The 18,371-nt window shown below is 40.7% G+C and overlaps 1 protein-coding gene across 1 annotated transcript in view; it reads left to right on the forward strand.

Annotated features, from left to right (window-relative positions):
* Positions 1-18,371, forward strand: part of RABGAP1 (RAB GTPase activating protein 1) — an 831,375-nt gene that overhangs the window by 461,249 nt on the left and 351,755 nt on the right. The window contains exon 11 of the mRNA XM_053696166.1: positions 3,160-3,310. Within this exon, the coding sequence (XP_053552141.1) occupies positions 3,160-3,310 (151 nt within the window). The remainder of the gene's footprint in view (positions 1-3,159; positions 3,311-18,371) is intronic.

Raw genomic sequence — 18,371 nt, forward strand, 5'->3', positions numbered from 1 at the left:
GGGGCAGATTAGGGATTAATAAATATTATGTAGGTGTCGGCGATGTTAGGGGCAGCAGATTAGGGGTTCATAGGAATAATGTAGTTGGCGGCGGTGTGCGGTCGGCAGATTAGGGGTTAAAAATATTGATTATAGTGGCGGCGATGTGGGGGGACCTCGGTTTAGGGGTTCATAGGTAGTTTATGGGTGTTAGTGTACTTTAGAGCACTGTAGTTAAGAGCTTTATAAACCGGCGTTAGCCCATAAAGCTCTTAACTACTGACTTTTTTTTGCGGCTGGAGTCTTGTCGGTAGAGGGTCTACCGCTCACTTCAGCCAAGACTCTAAATACCGCGGTTAGGAAGATCCCATTGAAAAGATAGGATACGCAATTGGCGTAAGGGGATCTGCGGTATGGAAAAGTCGCGGCTTGAAAGTGAGCGTTAGACCCTTTCCTGCCTGACTCTAAATACCAGCGGGCGGCCAAAAGCAGCGTTAGGACCCCTTAACGCTGCTTTTGACGGCTAACGCAGAACTCTAAATCTAGGCGAAAGTTTCTTAGGTATCCAACATATGTTCCTGAGGGGGATATCATTTAATAGTTGTGTTTTCAATGTGACCCTCAATTTTGGGGCAATAGCTTGGTTCCAGGATTTAATCAGGGAGAGATGTGTGGTCCAGTAGTAATTTATTGCATTTGGTAACCTCAACCCACCCTTATCTTTGGATAAATATAATGTGGAATTAGATACTCTTGGTTTGAAATATGACCATATGAATTTGATGATATCTTTCTGAATTTGCTATTAAAATGGTATTGATGGTATAAGAATTAAAGTTTGCTTTATGTATAACATTTTTGGGAGAATGGACATTTTGACTGCATTTATTCGCCCGGACCAGGACAGTTGTGCCTGCTTATTTTTATGTCCAAAATGTAGAACCTTGCATTTTCCCGTATTAAATCTCATTTTCCATTTACCTGCCCATACTTCTAGTTTTTGTAGATCCCCTTGTAAATCAAGTTCATACTACCCTGACCTAATGACCTTACACAACTTTGTATCGTCTGCAAAAATAGACATGTTGCTATTTAACCCTTGCTTCATCATTAATAATAATATTCAAAAGAACAGGGCCTAGTACTGATCCCTGGGGGACTACACTAGTTACCTTTGTCTAATCTGAGTATGATCTGTTCACTACTACTCATTTCTCCCTGTATTTTATCCAGTTATTTATCCATGAGCTAACATTTTCAGCTATTGCCAGTCCCTTAATTTTGTACATTAATCGCTCATGTGGCACTGTATCAAATGTCAATGCAAAAATCAAGTATATCACATGAACTGATTTTTATCTATATTTTACTTACTTCCTCATAGAATCTAATTAGATTAGTTTGACATGATCTATTTCTCATAAAACCATGCTGATTTGTGCTCATAATCTTGTTTACCCAAATCCCTTATAATCCCTTGAAGTATCTTCCACACTATTGATGTCAGCCTAACTGGTCTATAGCTTCCTGGATTAGCCTTGCTTCCCTTTTTAAAAAGTGTCACCACATCAGCTTTATGCCAGTCCTGGGGTACTATGCCTTTAGGATAATCAGTCTTGAAAAATAAGAGTAGAGGTTTGATTATAACAGTGCTAAATTCCTTCAAAACCCTTGGGTGTATTCCATCCGGGCCGAGTATTATCTTGTTTTTTCCTGATATCCTCTAGAGATAACCTAGTTAATGGTATGGGCTTGTATGTTCTAGTTTTTTTTAAGTATATCCCATTGGTTCCTCTTTTGTGTATACTGAAGAAAAAAACTGGTTTAGTACTTCAGCCTACTCCCTGCCACTGCTAATCATGCTACCCTCCACGCATTTTAATGTACCTATATTGTCCTCCTTAGATTTTTTTTTTTTGCCATCTATGTACTTAAAAAACCTTTTACGTTTTGACTTGTAATCCTTTGCAATTAATCTTTCATTTTCAATTTTGGCTAATTTGATTGCTTTTTTGCATGCTTTGTTATATTACTTATATAATTGGAATGTTGAGTCTGTACAATTTTCTTTGAATAATTTAAATGCCCAATGTTTTGTTTCCTAATTTTTCAACACATTTTATTTAGCCACATTGGCTTGGATTTATTTATTTTACTTTTATAACCATGTGGTATGTGTTAATAAGTATTTAACAAAGTTTTAAATGTTATCCCTTTATCCTACGTATTTTAATTAGAAAACACTTAGGGCTAGATTTATTAAAGCCCTACGGCTGCAAGTTCTCACAAGAACTTGCTCGCCGTCATTTAACGAGCAGCGGTCAAGACCGCCGCTTCCCTAACCTCTTCGCCACCTCTAAGGTGGCGAAATTCAATCTCCTCGATCTAGTCAGACCGAGGAGATTGACAGCTCCTGCCCGCGCGGGATTGCACGCGAGCGCAAAATTGCGCTCGTGTGCAATGGCGAATACCTGCGGGTAATTTCTCCCCGCCACAGGCGAGTTGAGGCGTACAGGGGCGCGTATACTGCCCCTGTCCGCCTCAGCTTTAATAAATCTAGCCCTTAGTCCCAATTTATGTTTTTTAACGATTTACTTAAAATTATTGAATTTTGCTTTCTTAAAATTAAGTCTTAGTTGAACCCTTTTAATACTGCTTATGGAAAGTGATTTCAAACGTGACCGTGTTATGATCACTGTTACCCAAATGTTCTATGTTTGATATTATATCTGTACCATTTAATAGCACTAAATCTAATATAGCTTTACTCATAGTTGGCCCCTCTGTTAATTGTGACATATATTTTAGGTGTTGCATTTTGATTTTCTTAATCCTTAATTTGTCTGGCTATATGTTTGCCTATCTATTATCTATCTATCATCTGCATTAATATCTGTAGAATCTTATCTATCTGTCTATTGCTCTATCTTTCTATCTATCTGTGTGTCTATTTATCTAAATCTGTATTATGTTATCTGTCTTTCTCTCTGTCATTCTTTCATTCTATCTATCTATTGGTCTGTCTGTTATCTATCTACTTATACACACATATATAAGTATATCTAAAAAACATGTTTAATTGATGGGGGGTTTTATATGCAAGATGGAAATATTTTTTAAATAAAATGTTTCCTTAAACATTGAAGAATTTACAGTTGTCTTATAAAATGTGTTTTCCAGGCACCTGAATCTCAGTGTGCGACCGAAACCCCTGTCTGCTTTGGTGAGGAGCGGCGTACCAGAGGCCCTTAGGGGTGAAGTATGGCAGCTTCTTGCAGGGTGTCACAACAATGATTATCTGGTGGAGAAATACCGGCTGCTTATAACTAAGGTAAGTGCATATTTGGTCCTGAGAAGGCTTCTTGATCTCATTGTATAAAATGTGCAGGAATCGTTGACACTCATCATGGACAACATAACACTATTCGAGCGCTTGTTTTAGCAGCTGATAACCACGTTCGTGGGTAGGTAACTCAGATGCTAATAAAGGAACATTAAAGTGATTTTTGTTGTACATAAGGTAGGGTATTTAATATTTTTTTAAAGTAGGTATGTTTAATTTTTATGCTTGCGAGGTGAGTTACTGTCCGTTAGTACAGTGGTGGGAGATCTGCGTATCAGCCAGAGCGCAATCAGTCCTTTAGGCCCATTTTTATGTCCATAAGTAGTGTAATGTAATGTAACTAATTTTTCATGCAACTGGAGGAAGGTGGGATTATTGCAGGGGGCACTAAAAGGCATAAGAGGTGGAAAGGGGCACTGGAATTACCCTAGGGGCTCTAGTAGGAAAGGAATGGTAGTTGTGGATGCAAATGGACCCCTGCAAGTATAATTATCACAATTTGTTGTGCTTTATCCTAGATGTGCAAAGCAAAACAGTTTTTCCCCCTTTTTATCTCCTATGTTAGTTCAGATTTATCAGCAACGTAGACTTTCTCTCACTATGATAAGTTGTAGCCACTTGTACTGTAGGTTTGCATTGCACATTAGTACTTATTAACAATCATTGTGTAGTAGCAGGAAACATAGCAAATGCCTGTTGTGCTTTGTACACAGTCAGCTTCTGTCATCAGAAATAATCTGGCCTGCACAGTTTAGAATGATTGTGTAGTAGCAGGAAACATAGCACATGCCTGTTGTGCTTACTTGAGTAGCTTTGTACACAGTCAGCTTCTGTCATCAGAAATAATCTGGCCTGCACAGTTTAGAATCATTGTGTAGTAGCAGGAAACATAGCACATGCCTGTTATGCTTGTCTGAGTAGCTTTGTACACAGTCAGCTTCTGTCATCAGAAATAATCTGGCCGCGCACAGTTTAGAATCATTGTGTAGTAGCAGGAAACATAGCAAATGCCTGTTATGCTTGTCTGAGTAGCTTTGTACACAGTCAGCTTCTGTCATCAGAAATAATCTGGCCTGCACAGTTTAGAATCATTGTGTAGTAGCAGGAAACATAGCACATGCCTGTTGTGCTTACCTGAGTAGCTTTGTACACAGTCAGCTTCTGTCATCAGAAATAATCTGGCCTGCACAGTTTAGAATCATTGTGTAGTAGCAGGAAATATAGCACATGCCTGTTGTGCTTACCTGAGTAGCTTTGTACACAGTCAGCTTCTGTCATCAGAAATAATCTGGCCTGCACAGTTTAGAATCATTATGTAGTAGCAGGAAACATAGCACATGCCTGTTGTGCTTACCTGAGTAGCTTTGTACACAGTCAGCTTCTGTCATCAGAAATAATCTGTCCGCGCACAGTTTAGAATCATTATGTAGTAGCAGGAAACATAGCACATGCCTGTTGTGCTTGTCTGAGTAGCTTTGTACACAATCAGCTTCTGTCATTAGAAATAATCTGGCCTGCACAGTTTAGAATCATTGTGTAGTAGCAGGAAACATAGCACATGCCTGTTGTGCTTGTCTGAGTAGCTTTGTACACAGTCAGCTTCTGTCATTAGAAATAATCTGGCCTGCACAGTTTAGAATCATTGTGTAGTAGCAGGAAACATAGCACATGCCTGTTGTGCTTTGTACACAATCAGCTTCTGTCATCAGAAATAATCTGGCCGCGCACAGTTTAGAATCATTGTGTAGTAGCAGGAAACATAGCACATGCCTGTTGTGCTTGTCTGAGTAGCTTTGTACACAGTCAGCTTCTGTCATCAGAAATAATCTGCCCTGCACAGTTTAGAATCATTATGTAGTAGCAGGAAACATAGCACATGCCTGTTGTGCTTGTCTGAGTAGCTTTGTACACAGTCAGCTTCTGTCATCAGAAATAATCTGCCCTGCACAGTTTAGAATCATTATGTAGTAGCAGGAAACATAGCACATGCCTGTTGTGCTTGTCTGAGTAGCTTTGTACACAGTCAGCTTCTGTCATCAGAAATAATCTGGCCTGCACAGTTTAGAATCATTGTGTAGTAGCAGGAAACATAGCACATGCCTGTTATGCTTACCTGAGTAGCTTTGTACACAGTCAGCTTCTGTCATCAGAAATAATCTGGCCTGCACAGTTTAGAATCATTGTGTAGTAGCAGGAAACATAGCACATGCCTGTTGTGCTTTGTAGACAGTCAGCTTCTGTCATCAGAAATAATCTGGCCTGCACAGTTTAGAATCATTGTGTAGTAGCAGGAAACATAGCACATGCCTGTTGTGCTTGTCTGAGTAGCTTTGTACACAGTCAGCTTCTGTCATCAGAAATAATCTGGCCTGCACAGTTTAGAATCATTGTGTAGTAGCAGGAAACATAGCAAATGCCTGTTGTGCTTACCTGAGTAGCTTTGTACACAGTCAGCTTCTGTCATCAGAAATAATCTGGCCTGCACAGTTTAGAATCATTATGTAGTAGCAGGAAACATAGCACATGCCTGTTGTGCTTGTCTGAGTAGCTTTGTACACAGTCAGCTTCTGTCATCAGAAATAATCTGGCCTGCACAGTTTAGAATCATTGTGTAGTAGCAGGAAACATAGCACATGCCTGTTGTGCTTGTCTGAGTAGCTTTGTACACAGTCAGCTTCTGTCATCAGAAATAATCTGGCCTGCACAGTTTAGAATCATTGTGTAGTAGCAGGAAACATAGCACATGCCTGTTGTGCTTGTCTGAGTAGCTTTGTACACAGTCAGCTTCTGTCATCAGAAATAATCTGGCCTGCACAGTTTAGAATCATTGTGTAGTAGCAGGAAACATAGCACATGCCTGTTGTGCTTACCTGAGTAGCTTTGTACACAATCAGCTTCTGTCATCAGAAATAATCTGGCCGCGCACAGTTTAGAATCATTGTGTAGTAGCAGGAAACATAGCACATGCCTGTTGTGCTTGTCTGAGTAGCTTTGTACACAGTCAGCTTCTGTCATCAGAAATAATCTGGCCTGCACAGTTTAGAATCATTGTGTAGTAGCAGGAAACATAGCACATGCCTGTTGTGCTTGTCTGAGTAGCTTTGTACACAGTCAGCTTCTGTCATTAGAAATAATCTGGCCGCGCACAGTTTAGAATCATTGTGTAGTAGCAGGAAACATAGCACATGCCTGTTGTGCTTGTCTGAGTAGCTTTGTACACAGTCAGCTTCTGTCATCAGAAATAATCTGGCCGCGCACAGTTTAGAATCATTGTGTAGTAGCAGGAAACATAGCAAATGCCTGTTGTGCTTTGTACACAGTCAGCTTCTGTCATTAGAAATAATCTGGCCGCGCACAGTTTAGAATCATTGTGTAGTAGCAGGAAACATAGCACATGCCTGTTATGCTTGTCTGAGTAGCTTTGTACGCAGTCAGCTTCTGTCATCAGAAATAATCTGGCCGCGCACAGTTTAGAATCATTATGTAGTAGCAGGAAACATAGCACATGCCTGTTGTGCTTGTCTGAGTAGCTTTGTACACAGTCAGCTTCTGTCATCAGAAATAATCTGCCCTGCACAGTTTAGAATGATTGTGTAGTAGCAGGAAACATAGCAAATGCCTGTTGTGCTTACCTGAGTAGCTTTGTACACAGTCAGCTTCTGTCATCAGAAATAATCTGGCCTGCACAGTTTAGAATCATTGCGTAGTAGCAGGAAACATAGCACATGCCTGTTGTGCTTGTCTGAGTAGCTTTGTACACAGTCAGCTTCTGTCATCAGAAATAATCTGGCCGCGCACAGTTTAGAATCATTATGTAGTAGCAGGAAACATAGCAAATGCCTGTTGTGCTTACCTGAGTAGCTTTGTACACAGTCAGCTTCTGTCATCAGAAATAATCTGGCCGCGCACAGTTTAGAATCATTATGTAGTAGCAGGAAACATAGCACATGCCTGTTGTGCTTGTCTGAGTAGCTTTGTACACAGTCAGCTTCTGTCATCAGAAATAATCTGGCCTGCACAGTTTAGAATCATTGCGTAGTAGCAGGAAACATAGCACATGCCTGTTGTGCTTACCTGAGTAGCTTTGTACACAGTCAGCTTCTGTCATCAGAAATAATCTGGCCGCGCACAGTTTAGAATCATTGTGTAGTAGCAGGAAAACATAGCACATGCCTGTTGTGCTTACCTGAGTAGCTTTGTACACAGTCAGCTTCTGTCATCAGAAATAATCTGGCCTGCACAGTTTAGAATCATTGTGTAGTAGCAGGAAACATAGCACATGCCTGTTGTGCTTTGTACACAGTCAGTTTCTGTCATCAGAAATAATCTGGCCGCGCACAGTTTAGAATCATTGCGTAGTAGCAGGAAACATAGCACATGCCTGTTGTGCTTGTCTGAGTAGCTTTGTACACAGTCAGCTTCTGTCATCAGAAATAATCTGGCCTGCACAGTTTAGAATCATTGTGTAGTAGCAGGAAACATAGCACATGCCTGTTATGCTTACCTGAGTAGCTTTGTACACAGTCAGCTTCTGTCATCAGAAATAATCTGGCCGCGCACAGTTTAGAATCATTGTGTAGTAGCAGGAAACATAGCACATGCCTGTTGTGCTTACCTGAGTAGCTTTGTACACAGTCAGCTTCTGTCATTAGAAATAATCTGGCCGCGCACAGTTTAGAATCATTGTGTAGTAGCAGGAAACATAGCAAATGCCTGTTGTGCTTTGTACACAGTCAGCTTCTGTCATCAGAAATAATCTGGCCGCGCACAGTTTAGAATCATTGCGTAGTAGCAGGAAACATAGCACATGCCTGTTGTGCTTGTCTGAGTAGCTTTGTACACAATCAGCTTCTGTCATTAGAAATAATCTGGCCTGCACAGTTTAGAATCATTGTGTAGTAGCAGGAAACATAGCACATGCCTGTTGTGCTTGTCTGAGTAGCTTTGTACACAGTCAGCTTCTGTCATTAGAAATAATCTGGCCTGCACAGTTTAGAATCATTGTGTAGTAGCAGGAAACATAGCACATGCCTGTTGTGCTTTGTACACAATCAGCTTCTGTCATCAGAAATAATCTGGCCGCGCACAGTTTAGAATCATTGTGTAGTAGCAGGAAACATAGCACATGCCTGTTGTGCTTGTCTGAGTAGCTTTGTACACAGTCAGCTTCTGTCATCAGAAATAATCTGCCCTGCACAGTTTAGAATCATTATGTAGTAGCAGGAAACATAGCACATGCCTGTTGTGCTTGTCTGAGTAGCTTTGTACACAGTCAGCTTCTGTCATCAGAAATAATCTGCCCTGCACAGTTTAGAATCATTATGTAGTAGCAGGAAACATAGCACATGCCTGTTGTGCTTGTCTGAGTAGCTTTGTACACAGTCAGCTTCTGTCATCAGAAATAATCTGGCCTGCACAGTTTAGAATCATTGTGTAGTAGCAGGAAACATAGCACATGCCTGTTATGCTTACCTGAGTAGCTTTGTACACAGTCAGCTTCTGTCATCAGAAATAATCTGGCCTGCACAGTTTAGAATCATTGTGTAGTAGCAGGAAACATAGCACATGCCTGTTGTGCTTTGTAGACAGTCAGCTTCTGTCATCAGAAATAATCTGGCCTGCACAGTTTAGAATCATTGTGTAGTAGCAGGAAACATAGCACATGCCTGTTGTGCTTGTCTGAGTAGCTTTGTACACAGTCAGCTTCTGTCATCAGAAATAATCTGGCCTGCACAGTTTAGAATCATTGTGTAGTAGCAGGAAACATAGCAAATGCCTGTTGTGCTTACCTGAGTAGCTTTGTACACAGTCAGCTTCTGTCATCAGAAATAATCTGGCCTGCACAGTTTAGAATCATTGTGTAGTAGCAGGAAACATAGCACATGCCTGTTGTGCTTGTCTGAGTAGCTTTGTACACAGTCAGCTTCTGTCATCAGAAATAATCTGGCCTGCACAGTTTAGAATCATTATGTAGTAGCAGGAAACATAGCACATGCCTGTTGTGCTTGTCTGAGTAGCTTTGTACACAGTCAGCTTCTGTCATCAGAAATAATCTGGCCTGCACAGTTTAGAATCATTGTGTAGTAGCAGGAAACATAGCACATGCCTGTTGTGCTTGTCTGAGTAGCTTTGTACACAGTCAGCTTCTGTCATCAGAAATAATCTGGCCTGCACAGTTTAGAATCATTGTGTAGTAGCAGGAAACATAGCACATGCCTGTTGTGCTTACCTGAGTAGCTTTGTACACAATCAGCTTCTGTCATCAGAAATAATCTGGCCGCGCACAGTTTAGAATCATTGTGTAGTAGCAGGAAACATAGCACATGCCTGTTGTGCTTGTCTGAGTAGCTTTGTACACAGTCAGCTTCTGTCATCAGAAATAATCTGGCCTGCACAGTTTAGAATCATTGTGTAGTAGCAGGAAACATAGCACATGCCTGTTGTGCTTGTCTGAGTAGCTTTGTACACAGTCAGCTTCTGTCATTAGAAATAATCTGGCCGCGCACAGTTTAGAATCATTGTGTAGTAGCAGGAAACATAGCACATGCCTGTTGTGCTTGTCTGAGTAGCTTTGTACACAGTCAGCTTCTGTCATCAGAAATAATCTGGCCGCGCACAGTTTAGAATCATTGTGTAGTAGCAGGAAACATAGCAAATGCCTGTTGTGCTTTGTACACAGTCAGCTTCTGTCATTAGAAATAATCTGGCCGCGCACAGTTTAGAATCATTGTGTAGTAGCAGGAAACATAGCACATGCCTGTTATGCTTGTCTGAGTAGCTTTGTACGCAGTCAGCTTCTGTCATCAGAAATAATCTGGCCGCGCACAGTTTAGAATCATTATGTAGTAGCAGGAAACATAGCACATGCCTGTTGTGCTTGTCTGAGTAGCTTTGTACACAGTCAGCTTCTGTCATCAGAAATAATCTGCCCTGCACAGTTTAGAATGATTGTGTAGTAGCAGGAAACATAGCAAATGCCTGTTGTGCTTACCTGAGTAGCTTTGTACACAGTCAGCTTCTGTCATCAGAAATAATCTGGCCTGCACAGTTTAGAATCATTGCGTAGTAGCAGGAAACATAGCACATGCCTGTTGTGCTTGTCTGAGTAGCTTTGTACACAGTCAGCTTCTGTCATCAGAAATAATCTGGCCGCGCACAGTTTAGAATCATTATGTAGTAGCAGGAAACATAGCAAATGCCTGTTGTGCTTACCTGAGTAGCTTTGTACACAGTCAGCTTCTGTCATCAGAAATAATCTGGCCGCGCACAGTTTAGAATCATTATGTAGTAGCAGGAAACATAGCACATGCCTGTTGTGCTTGTCTGAGTAGCTTTGTACACAGTCAGCTTCTGTCATCAGAAATAATCTGGCCTGCACAGTTTAGAATCATTGCGTAGTAGCAGGAAACATAGCACATGCCTGTTGTGCTTACCTGAGTAGCTTTGTACACAGTCAGCTTCTGTCATCAGAAATAATCTGGCCGCGCACAGTTTAGAATCATTGTGTAGTAGCAGGAAACATAGCACATGCCTGTTGTGCTTACCTGAGTAGCTTTGTACACAGTCAGCTTCTGTCATCAGAAATAATCTGGCCTGCACAGTTTAGAATCATTGTGTAGTAGCAGGAAACATAGCACATGCCTGTTGTGCTTTGTACACAGTCAGTTTCTGTCATCAGAAATAATCTGGCCGCGCACAGTTTAGAATCATTGCGTAGTAGCAGGAAACATAGCACATGCCTGTTGTGCTTGTCTGAGTAGCTTTGTACACAGTCAGCTTCTGTCATCAGAAATAATCTGGCCTGCACAGTTTAGAATCATTGTGTAGTAGCAGGAAACATAGCACATGCCTGTTATGCTTACCTGAGTAGCTTTGTACACAGTCAGCTTCTGTCATCAGAAATAATCTGGCCGCGCACAGTTTAGAATCATTGTGTAGTAGCAGGAAACATAGCACATGCCTGTTGTGCTTACCTGAGTAGCTTTGTACACAGTCAGCTTCTGTCATTAGAAATAATCTGGCCGCGCACAGTTTAGAATCATTATGTAGTAGCAGGAAACATAGCACATGCCTGTTGTGCTTGTCTGAGTAGCTTTGTACACAGTCAGCTTCTGTCATCAGAAATAATCTGGCCGCGCACAGTTTAGAATCATTGTGTAGTAGCAGGAAACATAGCAAATGCCTGTTGTGCTTTGTACACAGTCAGCTTCTGTCATCAGAAATAATCTGGCCGCGCACAGTTTAGAATCATTGCGTAGTAGCAGGAAACATAGCACATGCCTGTTATGCTTACCTGAGTAGCTTTGTACACAGTCAGCTTCTGTCATCAGAAATAATCTGGCCTGCACAGTTTAGAATCATTGTGTAGTAGCAGGAAACATAGCAAATGCCTGTTGTGCTTGTCTGAGTAGCTTTGTACACAGTCAGCTTCTGTCATTAGAAATAATCTGGCCTGCACAGTTTAGAATCATTGTGTAGTAGCAGGAAACATAGCACATGCCTGTTGTGCTTACCTGAGTAGCTTTGTACACAGTCAGCTTCTGTCATCAGAAATAATCTGGCCTGCACAGTTTAGAATCATTGTGTAGTAGCAGGAAACATAGCACATGCCTGTTGTGCTTTGTACACAGTCAGTTTCTGTCATTAGAAATAATCTGGCCGCGCACAGTTTAGAATCATTATGTAGTAGCAGGAAACATAGCACATGCCTGTTGTGCTTGTCTGAGTAGCTTTGTACACAGTCAGCTTCTGTCATCAGAAATAATCTGCCCTGCACAGTTTAGAATGATTGTGTAGTAGCAGGAAACATAGCAAATGCCTGTTGTGCTTACCTGAGTAGCTTTGTACACAGTCAGTTTCTGTCATCAGAAATAATCTGGCCTGCACAGTTTAGAATCATTGCGTAGTAGCAGGAAACATAGCACATGCCTGTTGTGCTTGTCTGAGTAGCTTTGTACACAGTCAGCTTCTGTCATCAGAAATAATCTGGCCGCGCACAGTTTAGAATCATTATGTAGTAGCAGGAAACATAGCAAATGCCTGTTGTGCTTACCTGAGTAGCTTTGTACACAGTCAGCTTCTGTCATCAGAAATAATCTGGCCGCGCACAGTTTAGAATCATTATGTAGTAGCAGGAAACATAGCACATGCCTGTTGTGCTTACCTGAGTAGCTTTGTACACAGTCAGCTTCTGTCATCAGAAATAATCTGGCCTGCACAGTTTAGAATCATTGTGTAGTAGCAGGAAACATAGCACATGCCTGTTGTGCTTTGTACACAGTCAGTTTCTGTCATCAGAAATAATCTGGCCGCGCACAGTTTAGAATCATTGCGTAGTAGCAGGAAACATAGCACATGCCTGTTGTGCTTGTCTGAGTAGCTTTGTACACAGTCAGCTTCTGTCATCAGAAATAATCTGGCCTGCACAGTTTAGAATCATTGTGTAGTAGCAGGAAACATAGCACATGCCTGTTATGCTTACCTGAGTAGCTTTGTACACAGTCAGCTTCTGTCATCAGAAATAATCTGGCCGCGCACAGTTTAGAATCATTGTGTAGTAGCAGGAAACATAGCACATGCCTGTTGTGCTTACCTGAGTAGCTTTGTACACAGTCAGCTTCTGTCATTAGAAATAATCTGGCCGCGCACAGTTTAGAATCATTATGTAGTAGCAGGAAACATAGCACATGCCTGTTGTGCTTGTCTGAGTAGCTTTGTACACAGTCAGCTTCTGTCATCAGAAATAATCTGGCCGCGCACAGTTTAGAATCATTGTGTAGTAGCAGGAAACATAGCAAATGCCTGTTGTGCTTTGTACACAGTCAGCTTCTGTCATCAGAAATAATCTGGCCGCGCACAGTTTAGAATCATTGCGTAGTAGCAGGAAACATAGCACATGCCTGTTATGCTTACCTGAGTAGCTTTGTACACAGTCAGCTTCTGTCATCAGAAATAATCTGGCCTGCACAGTTTAGAATCATTATGTAGTAGCAGGAAACATAGCACATGCCTGTTGTGCTTGTCTGAGTAGCTTTGTACACAGTCAGCTTCTGTCATTAGAAATAATCTGGCCTGCACAGTTTAGAATCATTGTGTAGTAGCAGGAAACATAGCACATGCCTGTTGTGCTTGTCTGAGTAGCTTTGTACACAGTCAGCTTCTGTCATCAGAAATAATCTGGCCTGCACAGTTTAGAATCATTATGTAGTAGCAGGAAACATAGCAAATGCCTGTTGTGCTTACCTGAGTAGCTTTGTACACAGTCAGCTTCTGTCATCAGAAATAATCTGGCCTGCACAGTTTAGAATCATTGTGTAGTAGCAGGAAACATAGCACATGCCTGTTGTGCTTTGTACACAGTCAGCTTCTGTCATTAGAAATAATCTGGCCTGCACAGTTTAGAATCATTGTGTAGTAGCAGGAAACATAGCACATGCCTGTTGTGCTTTGTACACAATCAGCTTCTGTCATCAGAAATAATCTGGCCGCGCACAGTTTAGAATCATTGTGTAGTAGCAGGAAACATAGCACATGCCTGTTGTGCTTGTCTGAGTAGCTTTGTACACAGTCAGCTTCTGTCATCAGAAATAATCTGTCCGCGCACAGTTTAGAATCATTATGTAGTAGCAGGAAACATAGCACATGCCTGTTGTGCTTGTCTGAGTAGCTTTGTACACAGTCAGCTTCTGTCATCAGAAATAATCTGGCCTGCACAGTTTAGAATCATTGTGTAGTAGCAGGAAACATAGCACATGCCTGTTGTGCTTTGTACACAATCAGCTTCTGTCATCAGAAATAATCTGGCCGCGCACAGTTTAGAATCATTGTGTAGTAGCAGGAAACATAGCACATGCCTGTTGTGCTTGTCTGAGTAGCTTTGTACACAGTCAGCTTCTGTCATCAGAAATAATCTGGCCTGCACAGTTTAGAATCATTGTGTAGTAGCAGGAAACATAGCAAATGCCTGTTGTGCTTGTCTGAGTAGCTTTGTACACAGTCAGTTTAGAATCATTGTGTAGTAGCAGGAAACATAGCACATGCCTGTTGTGCTTTGTACACAATCAGCTTCTGTCATCAGAAATAATCTGGCCTGCACAGTTTAGAATCATTGTGTAGTAGCAGGAAACATAGCAAATGCCTGTTGTGCTTGTCTGAGTAGCTTTGTACACAGTCAGTTTAGAATCATTGTGTAGTAGCAGGAAACATAGCACATGCCTGTTGTGCTTTGTACACAATCAGCTTCTGTCATCAGAAATAATCTGCCCTGCACAGTTTAGAATCATTATGTAGTAGCAGGAAACATAGCACATGCCTGTTGTGCTTTGTACACAGTCAGCTTCTGTCATCAGAAATAATCTGCCCTGCACAGTTTAGAATCATTATGTAGTAGCAGGAAACATAGCACATGCCTGTTGTGCTTGTCTGAGTAGCTTTGTACACAGTCAGCTTCTGTCATTAGAAATAATCTGGCCTGCACAGTTTAGAATGATTGTGTAGTAGCAGGAAACATAGCACATGCCTGTTGTGCTTGTCTGAGTAGCTTTGTACACAGTCAGCTTCTGTCATCAGAAATAATCTGGCCTGCACAGTTTAGAATCATTGTGTAGTAGCAGGAAACATAGCACATGCCTGTTATGCTTGTCTGAGTAGCTTTGTACACAGTCAGCTTCTGTCATCAGAAATAATCTGGCCGCGCACAGTTTAGAATCATTATGTAGTAGCAGGAAACATAGCAAATGCCTGTTGTGCTTGTCTGAGTAGCTTTGTACACAGTCAGCTTCTGTCATTAGAAATAATCTGGCCTGCACAGTTTAGAATCATTGTGTAGTAGCAGGAAACATAGCACATGCCTGTTGTGCTTGTCTGAGTAGCTTTGTACACAGTCAGCTTCTGTCATCAGAAATAATCTGTCCGCGCACAGTTTAGAATCATTGTGTAGTAGCAGGAAACATAGCACATGCCTGTTGTGCTTGTCTGAGTAGCTTTGTACACAATCAGCTTCTGTCATCAGAAATAATCTGGCCTGCACAGTTTAGAATCATTGCGTAGTAGCAGGAAACATAGCACATGCCTGTTATGCTTGTCTGAGTAGCTTTGTACACAATCAGCTTCTGTCATCAGAAATAATCTGGCCGCGCACAGTTTAGAATCATTGTGTAGTAGCAGGAAACATAGCACATGCCTGTTGTGCTTGTCTGAGTAGCTTTGTACACAGTCAGCTTCTGTCATTAGAAATAATCTGGCCGCGCACAGTTTAGAATCATTGTGTAGTAGCAGGAAACATAGCACACGCCTGTTGTGCTTGTCTGAGTAGCTTTGTACACAATCAGCTTCTGTCATCAGAAATAATCTGGCCGCGCACAGTTTAGAATCATTGTGTAGTAGCAGGAAACATAGCACATGCCTGTTGTGCTTGTCTGAGTAGCTTTGTACACAATCAGCTTCTGTCATCAGAAATAATCTGTCCGCGCACTACATAGTAGAATACACTTTCTATAAAGTAGATGTATTGCTCTACTAGTACCATCATGCTCTAAGCAAAGAAATCAACTGCAGATTTCGCACTACAGCGAAATAAAGGGAGAATCCAATCACATTTTAAATGCACATAGATGAATTACATCTTTGATTAGAAACATAATTGCAATATACATGTGTCGGCAAACATGCTTTGTTTTAGTGTTAGCGTTTTTATCTGCACGTGCATGTGAAGCATAGCTAGATATTCTCTGTGCACCAGCATTTTATATACTGCAGCTGTTCAGGACACCAGTAGGGATTGTATCATGTCAGCAGTTAGCAAATTGAGTGCTGTGCACGGTGCATACTTACAGCTAAACTTTTATTAGAAGCATTTCTGCCAATTCATGTATATTACAAAAATGCTTCTATCCAAAACTGAAATGCATCTATGTGGATTTTATTTTTGGCTTTAATGTCTCATTAAGAGCCCTGTTAAGTGACATGAAGCCAGAGATTGGGGAACTGGTACCGCTTATTCAAGGCCATCCATCGGATTAACAGTTTGTGAACTGTGAAGTAATTACTCAGTGTGGTTTATAAGACTCTAGCACAATGACTGTCAGCTTTAAAACGTTGGTATCAGAAGATAAAGATAATACAGTTTTAATAACATGAAACTTTAAAAAAAAGATTGGATATGTTTAAAGACCACTAAAGACCGTAGAATAGCATAATCAGTAAATGCATAATAAAGAAACAATGCAAAAGTTCTTAGTTTGAATTTCATAGAAACATAGATATTGACGGCAGATAAGAGCCATAGGCCCAGCAAGTCTGCCCGACCTTACCTAACAGTATAAGCTTATCTAGGTCGTAGGACAGCCCTATGCTTGTCCCATGCATTTTTAAAGTCCCCCACAGTGTTTGTTGCTACTACCTCTTGAGGAAGTTTATTCCATAAATCAATCACTCTTTCTGTAAAGAAGCTTCCTCAAATTACTCCTGAATCTACTACCCTTTAGCTTGAGCTCATGACCCCTTGTTCTTGAATTTTACATTTTATGTAAAATACCCACAGCCTCAGTTTTACTAAACCCTTTAATGTACTTGAAAGTTGCTATCATATCACCTCTTTCACTTCTCTCCACTAAGCTATACATATTTAGGTAATTGAGCCTATGCTGGTAAGTTTTATTTTTTAGACCATGTACCATTTTGGTTGCCCTCCTTTGCACAGATTCAATTTTGTTAATATCCTTCTGAAGATATGGTCTCCAGAACTGCACACAATACTCAAGATGAGGCCTAACTAATGATCTATAAAGTGGCATAATAACCTTACTATTTCTGCTGCAAATACCTCTACCAATACATCCAAGCATTCTGCTAGCCTTACTCGCTGCATTACTACATTGTTTACTAAGTTTTAAATCATCTGAAATAATAATTCCCAAGTCCTGTTCCTCGTCTGTAACAGTCAGTAAAGTGTCATTGAGTCTGTAATTAACATTTGGATTTTTCTTCCCTAAATGCATTATTTTACACTTTGCTGTGTTAAACTTTAGACCCCAGTCGTTTGTCCAATCCTCCAATTGTTGTATATCACTTTTCATTTTGTCTACCCCCCCTGGAACATCCACTCTGTTGCAAATTTTTGTATCATCTGCAAAGAGACATACTTTCCCCTGTAGCCCTTTGCTGATATCGCAGATAAATATGTTAAACAAAACAGGCCCCAGAACTGACCCCTGAGGAACACCACTAGTAACAGCCCCCTCTGCTGAATGAACTCCATTTACTAAGACACTTTGTTTTCTGTCCTTAAGCCAGCATTCCACCCAGTTCACAATTTTTGAATCTAGACCAAGGAGATACAGTTTGTGAATAAGTTTTTTGTGTGGGACGGTGTCAAATGCTTTGCTGAAATCTAGATATGCTACATCAACTGCTCCTCCCTTGTCTAATACTTTTGTTACATAATCAAAGAAGTCAATTAGATTAGTCTGACATGATCTCCCTGAAGTAAAACCATGCTGATTTTGGTCCTCTAAATTGTTTGTCTTTATGTAAGTCATAATTCTTTCTTTTAAGAGGCTTTCCATTAATTTCCCTACTACTGAAGTTAAACTAACTGGCCTGTAGTTGCCAGATTCTTCTCTACTGCCCTTTTTATGAAGAGGTATTACATTTGCTATTCTCCAATCATCTGGGACAGCTCCTGTTAATAGTGACTGATTAAACAGATCAGTTAATGGGACAGTTAGCACTGATCGAAGTTCTTTTAAAACCCTTGGATGAATATTATCAGGACCCACTGCCTTTGTAACATTTATTTTTGATAATGCTAACAAAACCTCATCCTCTGTAAAAAGATTACTGTTAAGCTTGTTTCTATTTTGCATAGCATCCCTTAATGTAGACATTGTATCTTCACAATCTTTAGTGAAAACAGAACAGAAGTAATCATTGAGACAGTCTGCAATCTGCTTATCTCCTTCTATTATTCTACCATCAAATGATTTCAATTTTACTATTCCTACCTTATTTTTTCTTCTTTCACTGATATATCTAAAGAATGTTTTGTCCC

The sequence above is a fragment of the Bombina bombina genome, chromosome 12 (genome assembly GCF_027579735.1).
Source record: "Bombina bombina isolate aBomBom1 chromosome 12, aBomBom1.pri, whole genome shotgun sequence".
NCBI lineage: Eukaryota > Metazoa > Chordata > Amphibia > Anura > Bombinatoridae > Bombina > Bombina bombina.